This window comes from Protopterus annectens, chromosome 14.part0 (assembly GCF_019279795.1).
Source record: "Protopterus annectens isolate FY-2018-M chromosome 14.part0, PAN1.0, whole genome shotgun sequence".
NCBI lineage: Eukaryota > Metazoa > Chordata > Ceratodontiformes > Protopteridae > Protopterus > Protopterus annectens.
Window position 1 is genome coordinate 906,920,032 of NC_056748.1, and position 14,908 is coordinate 906,934,939.

General features: G+C 42.3%; 1 protein-coding gene across 6 annotated transcripts in view; it reads left to right on the forward strand.

Moving 5' to 3' along the window:
- The window catches only part of IDE (insulin degrading enzyme), a 3,524,264-nt gene that overhangs the window by 3,375,126 nt on the left and 134,230 nt on the right, over window positions 1–14,908 (forward strand). For all 6 annotated transcript variants that reach the window (XM_044056694.1, XM_044056696.1, XM_044056693.1 and 3 more), the window contains one exon: window positions 9,439–9,511. In XM_044056694.1, the coding sequence (XP_043912629.1) occupies window positions 9,439–9,511 (73 nt within the window). The remainder of the gene's footprint in view (window positions 1–9,438; window positions 9,512–14,908) is intronic.

A 14,908-nucleotide genomic window follows, 5' to 3' on the forward strand; every position in this document is an offset into this window, starting at 1 on the left:
CATCCTCCACTAGCTGTTTGGGGTAATGTCGGCAGATGAACATTTTTGAAAGGAATTGGCTTTCGTTGAGGAAGGTATCATCATATGAGATGATCCTGGAGAGTCGGATTTACTGCCCTTTGAGCACATTCTTCTTCATAAAGAAGGGGTGCTGACTTTTGAAATCCAGGAAGTTGTTCCTGTAAGTGTTCTTCCGGTACACATTGGAGGTAAGGCTGCCAATGCTGGGGTCAATGGTTAACGGAGTATCAAGGAAGGAGATGTGGGTCCCTCGTCCTTAGACTACAAAGTCTAGGTATGGGATGCTGTTTGTGAGTGCCATAAGGAAGGTGTCAAACCCCAAAGATATGGGCCCTTGCAAACAAGGAATAGGGTGACATACAAGAGTGGTGGAAGATGCACACAGGTGGATTATATCTTATGTAGGAGGGCCAGTTTGAAAGAGATTGGAGACTGTAAAGTGGTGACCGGAGAAAGTGTAGATGTTCATCGTGTTACACTGCTGCAGTCATTACACTTGGGTTATCCTGCCATCAGGCGGTCCCGCAGTAGGCCAGAGTTCCAAAGTCTTGGTTCGGTGTCGGTTGCTGTCGCTTCTTCCCTGACGTCAGTGCGCCAGGGGTATATAAGATGCATCCAATGCCATTTTCTTCAGTCTTTCTTGCCGCGCGGTGCCCAAAGCAGAAGCAGTTCGCAAGTGCCGGTAGGCCAACTCCTGAGATTTTCAAAGTCGAATTTCACATCCGAAGTCTTCAGTAAAGCTAAGTACCCCGTTGGGGAAACTTTTTTCTTGCCTCAGACCGATGTCAGAAAAAGTTAGTAATTGTATTTCTTGTGGGAAGCAAATACCTCATAAGGAACTTCCACTCTTTCTGTATTCCTTGCCTAGGCCCTGATCATGACGTCACTAGTTGTCGGTTTTGTGCTAGATTTAACAAACGCACTATAAAAAGACGTTTGGATTTTTGCTTTGCACTACTTTGGCCTAAGGTTCAATTATACTATGCCGTCGGAACAACCGATGAGCGCAATACCGGAAAAACGCAAGGACAAGGATAAAGACAGGCATCCGAGGTCCAAAACCGATGACGAAACCTCTTCTATGCCAGTCACTGGTTCGCCGGTTCTCAGTGAGGTGCTTTCGCAGCACCTGACACCCACTACCTCAGAGCCACAGGCCGCCTCTGACTCCCACGTGGAGACAACTAGGCCTCTGGAAACTCAAGGTATTGGGCCTACGGAAACTAATCCCTCAGATGGGTCCGGAGCCGCTGAGCAGGCATTGTCTTCTGAGGATGTTTTCAGACCTTCACAACTTACCATTAAAACAACAGCCAAGACAAAAGTACCATTAAAGACAAAGAAACAAGTACAGCATTCTCCTGGACAGTCCTCCATGCCTAAGAAACAGATGCTTAAAATGGCCGAAGACCTCATTACTCTAATCAGGGGTTCTCATCCCCCTACTGAGAATGGTAGGCACAGGCATGTCACCTAAACAAGGGTCAGCCTTTTACCCAACTCACAGCCAGGAAAACTCTTAACAACAGATGCCTCAGATTACGCTTGGGGAGCACACATGGCAGGAAAATGCATTTAGGGCAAGTGGACCACAGACCAAATGCATCTTCACATCGATCAAAAAGAGATGTTGGCTGTTCAAAATGCCCTAACAGCTTTCAAGGATCTTCTGCATCCAGGACAATTATTACTAAAGACAGACAGCACCACAGTAATGTGGTACATAAACAAGCAAGGGGGCACTCATTCTTATCCCCTTTGCAGGCAAGCCATGACCTTGTGGAACACAGCTCTAACGTATCAAGTTCATCTGCAAGCACAATTCCTGCCAGGAAAGAAAAATACTCTGGCAGACGATCTAAGCAGAAATATCATGGACCCTCACGAATGGAAATTGAATCCACAAATCTTCAGCAGGGTAACACAAAAATGGGGATGCCCAGACATAGATCTTTTTGCCTCCCCACTGAATTGCCAACTACAAAAATTCTGCACAAGGACTTATCACAAACAAACATGGAAAGTGGATGCTCTTTTGTTCACCTGGAAAAACCTAAAAGTTAATGCCTTCCCGCCACTGCCTCGCCTTTCAAAGGTACTCCTAAAAGCCAGACAAGAAAAACCACAGATGATCCTGATTGCTCCAGACTGGCCACGCCAGCGCTGGTACCCTTTCTTAAGGAACTTGGCTCAAGGCCCATCATGGATTTTGCCTCAAATTCCACACCTTCTGACTCAACAAAACAATCAGATCTTGCACGGTCAGCTCAAAACCCTAAACCTGGCTGCATGGCAGATACATTAGTAAAACAGGCAACACCTCTCTCTAAAGCTGTTATGGATGTCGTTTTGGAGACCAGGAGGCCTAGCACCAGGAAAGCTTACTCAGAAAAAAGGAAGAAATTCTGTGCCTGGAACCAGGCTCAAAGCCTTGACCCTCTTGTTCCAAACATTCCTCAGATTTTGCAATACTTAACTGAGATGCTGGACAGAGACCTATCCTTCTCATCAATTAAGATCCACGCCTCTGCCATTTCAGCACATTACAACACAGTTCCTCCTTTATTCTCTCATCCCTTGCTAAAGCAAGTACCTCAGAGGGACTAAAAAGATAAGACTGCCCCGGAGAGCACCAACACCGACTTGGGACCTCAATTTCATTTTGGAAAAACTGACCCTACCACCTTTTGACCCAGCCAATACAGCCGATCTAAAAATTTTTATCATGGAAAACAGCTCTGCTCCTCTCAGTAACTTCAGCACGAAGAGTCTCAGAGCTACAGGCATTAATGGCAGTGGAACCTTTTATAATTTTTCATCAGGACAGGGTTTCCTTAAGGACAAACCCTACCTTTATGCCAAAGGTGATATCTAGTGTGGCTGTTAACCAAACCATCCATTTGCCAACTTTTTATCCAAACCCCCAGAATAAAGGGGAAAAACGTTTGCATTCTTTGGACATACACAGGCAGCTACGCTTCTACTTGGACAAAACAAAAGCTTTCAGGAAAACTGAGCAACTGTTTGTAGCATATGATGTAGCAGGATCACAGGGCAGGGCTATCTCAAAGCAGACTATATCCAAATGGATAGGACATTGTATTCGTTACTGCTACACACAGCATGGAAAATCTGTCCCAAATAACATTAGGCCACATTCCACCAGGGCAACAGCCACTTCAACAGCCTTTCTCAGAGGTGTACCTACCAAGGAAATTTTGGAGGCTGCAACTTGAAGTTCAGTGCACACCTTTACCAAGCATTACCACCTGCCTCTTTACTCTAAATCCAGAGCAGGATTTGCCACTGCAGTTCTGCAGGGCCTCATAGCCAATCCTAACTCTCTATAGACCAGCCACCCAACCTTAGCTTTGGGATTCAAGTGTAATGACTGCAGCAGTGTAACACGATGAACATAGTACAGTTTTGTACCTACCATAAATGTAGATGTTCGAGTGTTCCCACTGCTGCAGTCCAGGTTACCCTCCCTCCATCCCCTCCGAACTAGCTGGACTTATCTATACCTTCCTATCCTATACAACCTTTGTGGTGTATTTGCTTGTAACTGAAGGTATTAGATTTTTATTTTATATGTATATTTTTTATTAGCAATATGTATTGCCTACCTCCTTGGGGGCACCTGACATCTGGGGCAAGAAAAACTGAAGAAAATAGCATCGGATGCATCTTGTATACCCCTGGAGCACTGACATCAGGGAAGAAGTGACAGCAACCGACGCCGGACCAAGACTTTGGAACTCTGGCCGACTGCGGGACCGCCTGACGGCAGGATAACCCAAGTGTAATGACTACAGCAGTGTGAACACTCGAACATCTACATTTATGGTAGGTACAAAACTGTACTTTTTTACTTGCCTAGAACGAAATATTTTAGAAAAACAGAACAACTGTTTATACCTTTTTCAGATTCAAAATTGGGCAAGTCAAGTCTCTAAAGTAACATTAGCTAAATGGTTGACTGATTGTATTACCTTTGTTTATGCTAAATTGAGCATATCATTACCCAAACCACCAAGAGCACATTCCACAAGATCTATGGCTACTTCTTCAGCCTTTTTGTCTAGATCTTCTGTAGATTATATTTGTGCAGCCACTTGGGCCAGTCCTCATACTTTTATTGCTCATTACAAATTAGATCTGGTCTGTAGCGGCAGAGCAGCACTTGGTTCAGTGGTACTCAGGAATATCCTTCCTTAGTGTCCTCCCGGTGTTTTGGTAGCTGAGGACTCATTCCCAAGACTTAAGGATCAAATGAAAATTGACAACATCAGAAAAAGAAGATATGTGCTCACATAACATTCCATCTCTGTTGTCCATTTTCTTCCTTTCTCAACTACCCTTCCATCAAACTCCTCCTCCTAGTCATTCTGTTGGAAGGATCGAAGATGCTGAAGGAACCTTGTTCCTTCCTTTCTTGTAGTCTCAATTTTTGCTGGTTATCGTAATATTTTTATTCCTTCACAATGCCCTACAGATGTAAAAGGCAGCAAACAAGATCTGATGTAGGTTAGGGACTAGGGTATTATGGGTTCTCTTCCTTCAGTGCATTCTCTTGTCAAAATGTTTTTGAAAGGGATTTGCATAAGAGGTCTGCAAGAATACCAGTGGCCCCTCCTTGGGACTAATTTTGTGTTGGAGAAACTTAACACTTGCTCCATCTGAACCAGTTAACCTGGGCTGCCTTGAAGTTCTTAACACGGAAGACAGTTTTACTGATTGCTCTGACCTTGCCAAGAAAGAACTGAGTTGCAAGCTGTTTTGGAGAGTCAACCCTATCACATTTTCCACAGAGTCGGGGTTTCTTTGAGAACTAACCCTTATTTCATGCCTAAAATGGTATCCAAGTTTACTTTAAGCCTAATGTAAATCTCCCCGTTTTCTTTCCTAAACCTAAAAATGAGGGAGAGAGGATATTCCGTGCTTTGTATGTCCACAGACAACTCTGGTACTATTTTGACAGAACTAAATCTTTCAGATCTTTGGATTGTTTGTTAATTTATTGGATGTGAAGAAAGGGCAACCTGTGTCAAAAACGGACTCTTTCCAAATGGTTGTCTAAGGCTAATACCTTTTTTTATATTCACCATGAAAGAATATCCCAGCCAGGCTGAATGCCCAGTCTTTCAGGACTTTGGCTTTGTCTGCGGCTTTTTGGAAAAGGTTGGATTCCTGAAGTTTTCTAGAAGCAGCAATTTGGTCCCCTATACATACCGTTACAAGTCATTGCAAGCTTGATTTCTTCTCTAGATCTAGATGAGCCTTTGCTAGGACCATTCTCCAGAGTCGTCTCGAACTTTCCCTTCTGCCTCCCAGATACAGTAAGCTAGGGTAATCTACCCATATAGGTAAGGCTACTGCAACAGTGATCAATATGATGAACATAGTACAGCTGTGTAAAGTTACCATAACAATAGATGCTTGAATGATCACTGTTGCAGTAGCTGCTCCCTCCACCACCTCCCTTGTTTTTTGGTATGGTGTTTATGTAAGGATGTAAATAATTATTTTTTTGTTTTTTATACCATTGTTATTTCAAGGGTCATCCTCCCACTCTTTTGGCATGAAAACTATGAAAGACAGCATACAAACCTGTCTCTCTAGTCAGCTCAACTCGACTGGTTTGGGCAACATGGAAGGCTCCCTGAGGCTTTGGAAGCTGGCTGTCATGTCCTTAGCAGGGTATAACCTATGTAATTAAAGCTACTGCAGCAGTGATCATTTGAACACTTACACAACTGTACTTGTTTCTCAGACCATTTTTTTCCTTTGCTCCCTCTAGTGTAGTCACCATGGAACAGGAATTAGACATGTTCTCTGTGGCTGTTGGAGGGCATTTGATGGGCAGGATGTATATCTCTGCCTAACAAGACTAGAATGCCTGTACTTAGAGACCTATTGCCTGACAAAGGCAAGTCTTTTTTCTTCAGGACATTCCTGTCAAAAAGGAGCAAAAAGTTACACAAGTCATTTTCTGTCCAACGTTGGACGGTGAATGATTAATTGGGCTTAGGGTTTAGACCAGGCTCTTGACATTTCCATTTATTATTTTTTTTTTGTTTGTTTCTGGTGAAAGAAAATGGATTCATCATTTTCTGGGATTCAAGATTTTGAACCATGAAATCATTGTTCTTCTGCTCATGTTTCTGATTCTGAGGAACTTGTTGCTTCTGACAGTCCCTTGGAAGGAATTTTTTTGTTTGATATTTTTTTCTGAAACAGTTTTCAGAATGAGTCAGTTGTTTCAGTGGGAACATAATGATCTTCCACTGTTGTGATTTACTTAAACTGGAATTTCCTGAACCTACTTCAGTTCCTCTTGTTCTTCCGCATTGGTTAAATTTATTTATTACAACCTGTCACACTTGCCTGACAGCTAGCATGTTTTCCCCAAGAAATCAGAGAGATTGTATGAAGTTCCTCAGTCTTACAAGTTTTTATATTCTAACCTTGAATCAGACCCAAAAATTATTTCCCTGATAAAGCCAGCTCCTGCTAAACATCTGATTAATACCAGTAGCTCCCATTCTACAAGGATAGGAAGGCTTTTGATAGATTTGGGGGAAAAAGTGTATGCTTCTGCACCACTGATTTTTTTTTGAATTCTCAGTTGTCAAGCTTCTATGTTAAAGTTTATAATTCTTCTCAGAGTATGAGGAACATTATTCCCTCATGTGAGAAAAAAAGCATCTTTGTGTAATCATTACTTTTGCATCTGAGGTGGCTACCCACTGCTTGAAATGTACTTGTGTTTTAAGCAAATGTCACTTCTAGGGCTGCAGTTAATTTACTTGATTGCATACTCAAAACCTTCCTGTGGATGTTAAAGCTGGCATGTCGAATTCTTCCTTAGACAGAGAAGGTAGTATTTATACCATCTGCTGGAGAGGTCATTAAAAAGTGTGATGAGGGAGGCAAATTTATATAGAGAATTTCACAGATTTTTCAGGCTTTCTTTTCCAGGTTTGTACAGGGGTTTACTGCTAATTCTTTAGCTTTTTACAAACAGCAAAATAATCAGATGTGATGAGCTACTGGCAACAGATTAAAAAAAAAAATACAAGGATGTTCTGAGAAAGTAGGAGTAGCCTCCCAGATAAAAGGGTAGTCTAACACGTCTGAATGACTACCTTCAAAATACCCCCATCATCATAAACCTTTAATCCTTCCCAAAAATCTGAACCTCCAGTTCTTCATTTGGCTACAGATTGTGTCAGACAAATTGGTTCTGAAAGTGATTCATCATGGATATAGATGGCAGTGGGAATATCTTCTCCTCTCCCGAGGTATTCGTTCTCATCTGCCATATTAAACTTCTCTCTTTCCCCGTCTGTCAGCATCTTCATACTCAAAGGGTGATAGAGGTGGTACCTTCCCATAGCAAGATAAAGGTTTTTTTAAAAAAAGTTTTTTGTTCCAAAGAAGGACACTTCATGAAGATATACTCTTGATCATTCCTTTTGAAACCAGTTTGTTTTAATGACCAAGTTCAAAATGTTTTCTCTTCATAACCTGTTATCTCTCATCTTTTTTATGACCTTAGATTTAAAGATGCTCATCACATTCCTGTAGCTCCAGATTTCATATTTTGTATGGGTTTCTGTGTCTGAATCGCAGTTTTGTTTCTCTGCATTACCCTTTGGATTATCTACTGCTACAGTGGTATTTACAAAGTTTATAGCCTATTGTAGACTGCAAAATATTCACTCTTTTCCTTATTTAGATGTTATCTTTGTAGAGTCTTTTTTTTTTTTTTTTTTTCAAAGTGTCGTTAATGTCTCACTTGGATGAGGGACCTAGTGCACAGGCTTGGATGTCATTAGAACATCTAAAAGTCATTTTAACAGCTCCTCACAGGATTATTTTCCTGGTGTTCAAAGAACTTTTTTTTTCCACGGGAAAATTAGATCTATATCTGAACCTGTTCCCAAGTTTTTCCATTCAAAACTAAATCTCAGCATGAGGATTTCTTAAAGTACTCATGGCATCTGTGATTCTCATGATTCTTCTAACAAGACTCCACATGAGAAAAATTCATTGGTACGTAAAAAATCAGTATGGTCCTAGCATCATCATTCCTTGACATTCCAGGTCCCAGTTCTGGGATTTGTGAGAAGGGTATTTCTTTGGTGGAGAGACCATTTTTTTGTGAATTTGGGTCTCCCATTTTCCCGTCCATCTCCAGCACAGTCGGTAACAACAGACCCCTTGTTTGGGAGCAGTTTCAATGGGGACAAAAGTATAGAATTTTGGAACAGAAAAGGCAGAGCAAAACATAACATAAAAGAGATGTTGGCAGTCATAAATATTCTCAACTCTGTCAATCATCTGTGGTCCCTAGGACTGTTACTACTAGTGGCAACACCACAGTCAATGTGGTACATAAACAGTGGAGTACCAGGTACTGGCCTTTGTGCAGACCAGCCATGGTAGCCTGGGATATACCTTTTATAGCACAATCTCAATCTTCATGTTCTGTATCTTATCAGAGAAAAATTTTGTGGCAGATGAGCTGAGCAGGACCAGGATGATGGACCACCATAGATACAAATTGAATCAGAGGGTCTTCCAGGAATTGATCCAGATGTGGGGAACACCTCATGTTGATATTTTGCTTTCAGTCACAGCAGAGAGTTGTTAAGGTTCTGCTCCAGGACTCTGTACAAAGAGGCCTGAAAATCAGCGGTCTTTTGTTTTACTTAGATGGGAAGGTTCCTTTATACTTTTCCAGTAATATCCAGGGTCATTCTGAAGGCTAGGAAGAAACAGTTGTGATGAAGAAGGATCATGAAAACACCGAAGAAAATGTATGTTACCCTGTTAATTTCATAGCACATTTATGCATATGGGTCATCGGAGAAACCAAAACTGCTTGGACTCCTTTCATAAGTTTGTTTGTGTCTTTCGGCTTTTCCCAGTTAGGGGTCGCCACAGCGGAACTCCGGTCCGCTAATGATTGGCAGTAGATTTTTACGTGCTGGCTTGCCGGGCCTAACGCACAACCTTCAACGGCGCCCATTCACGCATGTCGCCACACAGAAGACGCTCTAACTGAGAATCGAATGGGCAACGTCTAACTGTGAGGCGACAACGCTACCGCAGCACCACCACCGCAGTCCAGGACTTCTTTCATAAGTATGTGTACAAAATTTGTAGTGGCAGCTAAAAGTCATGTCTCCTTGAGAAAAGGAATCCTTGCTCTTGGGATGTAGTCTGGAAGAGTAATCATGAGTGGAGCAGTAAGTGGTAGAATTGGTGGTCAATTTGGGAATTGTGTTTGTCATCTGTGACAGAAAAGGAGTATGTTAGAATGTGGTATAAGTAGGAGAAAACTTAAAGGAATATTAAAATATGAATTGAATAAATAGGTAACACTTTATTTTTATTTTCTTTTTTTAGGATTTGTTAGCACTGGATTCTCCTAGGAGGCACAAGATATCAGTGCATGTTTTAGCCAAAGAAATGGAATCTTGTAAGTACTGAAACTGCATATCATGAATGAAACTAATGTTAAGAGTAGCGAAGCTGAGTTGATACTCTGTTTTATTTTCCTACATGGCAGTAGAAAGTAAGCCACTCTTGTAAGTACAAACTAGACTTTCTGGTAAAATAAAGCTTTATTATTAAATAGCTGCTGGGTACAGGGCATCTTAAACTACTTATTCTAATTGATTAGATACTCCTTTTTTCTAGAGTATATTTCTGCAAAAAATTTTAGAAAGTTCTGCCAATTTAAAGCGATTATACAGGCCAGTAGTTTCTTTCAGGTGTGCTGATATTTTGCAAAAGTGTTCATTGTAACAGCGAATGCTGTTTGTAAGAGTCACAAAGGCAGTTTAAATTATGTGATAATTAGCCATAAATGGACATTTGCCTTCTGGTCTAACTTCTGAGGTTTCTGACATCCCTAGCTTGGAGCTGGACTTTTTTCCTAACCTAATGCATCAGTTGATGTTTGGCTATAAAAGGAGAGCAGCCCATGCTATATTTAGTTCTTATTTTTTGCAGGAAATTATCAGTTATCTGTTGCTTCCTTCAAGGCAACTTTCACAGTGACATGTACCCTGTTGGGAATCTTTTTATTTTTAATTACAGTGTTGAAATTAGATTTAGTTCTGTGTTTCAGTTTGAATTTCAGTTTGGTGGATTGTGTTGGTCTGAGAGCCGTGATATCATTAGAAAAATTAATCAACGTTGGTGCCTGCGGAAGACATTTTCTGTGAAAAGATATCTGACCGCAGTGCCTTGTCTGCCTGCGAGCAACCATGGCATTTCATTCTATAAAAATTGTGTGATCATTAGAGTATTGTGCAGTCATTAACTGAAAAATCACTTCATAGGTGGGCTAGAAACCTCAAACCTTTCCTCAAGTGTAAAAAATACAACCCTTGGCTTATATGACCAGTGCTTTTGGGGGAGGACCCTTTAAGGTTACCCACAAAAAAGAAAAATGTAGTACCAAAATAGATTGCATTTAGAGTAAGCAGGCAAGGAATGTGAGGCCTTACAGACCCCCATTAGTTTTGTAGATCTCTGGAGGGGCTGTTTGCTAAAATATGTTAGTTCTCCATCTCTTGGTTCTGCCATGTATATCTTCTGCATCCCATCATGTTTTAACCCATTTGGAGGTAAGCATTGTGATAATAACTGCTGTTCGAGCTTTGGCTTTGGATTGAGTAATCAAGACCTCCACACTGGTTGTTGATTTCTAGGCAGCCATGGAACGTTTCAATTTCAGACCCCACCATATGTTTGGTTCTGTCCTAAGGATATTCGAGACATCCCAACAGAGGCAACTGTGGAAGGTTCAACTTTTCTGAAACCCGTAACTCTTTCTCATCGTCAGTAAGTTGAAGCATCTTATGTTCCTTCATTGTAGGGCCAGTCATTTAGCTTACTGGCATTTGTCTCTGCCTTGTGTAAGGTCAAGCCATGTCTGTACTGGCACAGCTCCTTCACTGAAAAGATCCCCCAACCACCACCATTCCTTGGTCTCAGCGTTCGATGCAGACGATTTGACATAGATCTTCTCTTGATTGCAGTATAGAATACAGTAGAAATCATTAGTTTGGCAGTTAGCACAAATTGTCTTTGAGCTGTTAACTCGGTGCTTCTTGTAGTTAAGTGTTTGATCCGGTCTAACTCTATTTATCTTCTCTGTGATTCAGATTAAGTCTCTTGACCAGGCATTTTTCCTGGGCTAGGTCTGAACAAGGTTTATGTGGGTCATTGCTGTACCCCATTTAGCAAGTCCAAGTAAATAACTTCATACATGCATACATACAGTCATCTGATAAGGCTTCCCATCAAAGGACATCACAGATGAGATGCTGAATTCAGGCTTCCCAGTTGAGTAAGGGGACATTTCAGGCTGAGAGCCAAAGAAGTGTCTAACTCCAGCAAAACATACTTGGACCTCTTTGGGATTGAGAAGCTAAAGCCTGCATCATTGACTCCAGTTTTCCAGGTGGTCAAAGATGCCTTTGAATTAGACTTTTTATGGCTGTATTCTTAGGTTTTCTGTCCCCAAGAAGTCCAGCAGCATTTATAAGGTTGATGAATTTTGTGATTGCCCATATAGAAAACATGTAGTTTCCGTGAATGCTGGGGGAGGTGAAAAACATACCACAGGGCTCACTGCACACACACTTCAGAAGAAGAACAGGGCCCTTGAATGACATGGAAGAAATGGTGAGTGCATTGGCATCTCTGGCCTTCAGTGCAATAAAATATCAGACAGACATCATAAAGTATCAATGGAACATAGGCAAATTGAAAACATGGCTTCTGAGACACAAGATGAAGACGAGAGTGAGTTGCAAGGCTTACCCGGACAATTTCTTCAGTGGATTAGCATTCATTCAGATGTGAGTATGGTGTCACTGATGCCCTGTAATACTAGCACAGCTAGAAGTGTAGTAATTAGAAGTTGTCCTTCTATTCAATATCACAGTATTCTGTATATATGGGTTGTATTCCGCCCAAACGACTGGTGTCCAGCCAGTATACAAAAGCTTAGAGCCACTGCCTGTATGTAGGACATTGCGTGTAGGCACAGACAATATCAACCATAAAAGGGACATCCACACACATACGTTCAGTCTGCCATTAGATCCTGTTGGTTCGTCTTACAGCTTTAGATAAGTACCCTGCTGGGGAATTAATATATTGCTACTACCTTTTGTTTTGAAAATGTCACCCAGGAAGGGCAAGGGTAGGTGTGAAAGGCAAATTCCGCATAAAAATAGTCATGAGCTGTGCTTGTTTTGCTTAGGGCCTACTCACAACCACTGATCCTGCTCTTCTTGTCAGGGCTTCATTTCCAAAACATTGAACATTTGTCTGTCGGCTTTGAACTTGTATCTTGAAAACCAAAGACTCAAACAACTGAAAAGAGATGCTATGGAGGGTTCCGCAAGTACTTCTGAGCTGCCTGTAAAGAGGAAGGTCAGCAAGACTAAGCCCGAATCCTCTTTGGCTGCACCTGCTCTCTCAGATGTACCCCTCGAGTTTGAGAACCAGGATGGAAGCCACCAGGAGTGCGGATCATAGCACATCCGAGGCTATGTAGACGTCTGGGTCGGACAACTTGAGGGAACCATGGCTAATGATTGCAGAAGACTCAGGAACTGTTCCAGCTTCCTTGTCCAAAGAATTACCGGGGGTTGGACCTACGTACTCCTTCCCTCCTCAACAGGAAAAGCCCATGAAGAAGAAGCAAAAGACTAGACTTGTTCCTGCTCCTTCTACCCCAACATCAGATTGGGAAGTTTTTTCTCAGGGCCTTATTAAGGCCTTGATGGCTTTGATGCCTGCAACTTCACCTTCTCCTGTAGCAGGCCTGACCTTTGCCTCTTCTCCAATACATCCGTCTGTGGTCCAAGGCCTTAACTCAGGACAGCCTGCACAGCTTCAGATTCATGACACAGATTGAGGAGTCTTCATCTGATGAAGACTGTTTTGCATACTCCACTCAAATTCCCTATGCTTCCCCAGAGGAGGAGTCTAATGTGGGGGGGGGGGGGATTCTCCCATGGAAGAGCTTTCCTTTGGAGAAACTGTTAATAAAATGAGGGTGTTTTTCCAGTGGGATTCCCCTCAAATCTCAGAACAACAGAAGAGATATTACTAGCTTCTACAAATGGATGTCCCCTGCACCTTCAGCAGTCCCTCCAGTACTGCCAGCCTTTTTAGATGTTTTCAAGGCTGCATCTAAGACCCCTGAGTCCAAACCACCTGCCCCAAAGAGACCTAATCATTTCTATAAAGTCCCTGAGGATTGCAAATTTCTTTTTAAATGCACCTCAGCTGATCCTGCAGTGGTTTCCATTACCTCAGGTAAGTCCTCATGGTTATCTCCTTCTACCAAGTTGCCCCCTTCTGATGAGGAAAGTAAAATTTTGGAAAGGTTGGGCAAGAAGGTATATACCTCTTCCACCTTAGCTATCACAGCAATTAACTACCAGACACACATGTCCAGGTATGCTCTGGCTTTGCTTAATCAGGCAACCCGGGCACTTCCCCTTTGACAGATTTGGAGGCTAAATCTCTGGCCCTTTCTCTCCTGTCATCCCCCTGTCAGGTAGCTAGACACTCTACCAAGTGTAGTTATGACACACTGGAGGCCTCTGCCAGGGCAGCAGCTTCTGCTTCTGTTCTAAGAAGACTTTCCTGGCTACGTCTCCAGACACTTCCTGATGACATCAAGGCAAAAATTGCTTGATGCTCCTCTTGACAGTTCCTCATTGTTTGGAAAAGCAGCTGCAGAGTTATTTAAATCACTACAGGAAAAAGGTAAGGAACTCCAGGATTTGAAGCACCTACTGGTTTCACCAGTACCAAAATTTAATATAAATTTCCCTGTTAAGACTTTCTTTGTAAGGAGACCTACTCACTCCTCCACTTCTGTTCCTTCTGGAACTAGACCCTGCAAGCCTTCCAGGAGACACCCACAAGCCAAAGCTATTACTCTTACAGCTGCTGTTGTGGCCTCTCCTCAGCAGCCCTTTCAGCCCAGACAAAGTCCTCTGTGATGCCTTGCACCCTCTTCCAAATCATACCCGTTTGTCCCTTCGCCTCTTCCTTTCCCTACAGGCTTGGATGGAGATCATTCAGGACTCCTGGGTGATTTCAGTTATCCAAAACGGATACTTTATGACTTGGAAGACCCTCCCTCCTTTTAAAGGAATACCTCGACCTCCCTCCAGTCAACTGCATCTGTTTCTGTTGATTCTGCACTAACTTTCTAAACAAGGCACCAGTCCGGCTGTTCCTCAAGACCAGCAGGGAAGGGGTTTTTATTCCAGGATGTTTCTACTTCCAAGGAAAGATGGACCTTGGAGGCCTGTCTTATATGTCTCCCTAGTAAACACCTTCCTGGTGGTGCCTTCCTTCAGAATGCTATCCCTACCTACTCTTTTGCCCCTGGTCCCCCCTCAAGCTTTCTTAGATTCCTTGGATCTCAGGGATGCATACCTGCATATCCTTATACACACCCCCTCTTCAGAAGATTTTTGTGCTTCTCGGTAGGTTCTTTGCTGTTTCAATTTGCTGCCTTGCTCTTTGATCTTTCTATTGCTCCAGGGGTATTCACAAAGTATCTAGCCCCAGCCATTGTATACTTAAGGCTGAAAGGCCTTCAGTTTTACCCATATTTAGACAATCTGTTGTTTCTGTCCAGCAGCCCAGAGTTCTTAACTCAGCATTTGAACCTAGCCATCCCTTTTCTCCAGGCACTGGGTTTCACAATAAATATCAAAAAGTCCTGTCTCACACAAAATCAGGATGTTATATTCCTGTGGTGCAGGTTTTGCACAGATTTGATGATGTTTTTTCTCCCTGTGGAGAAAGCAGCCTATCTCGGGACATT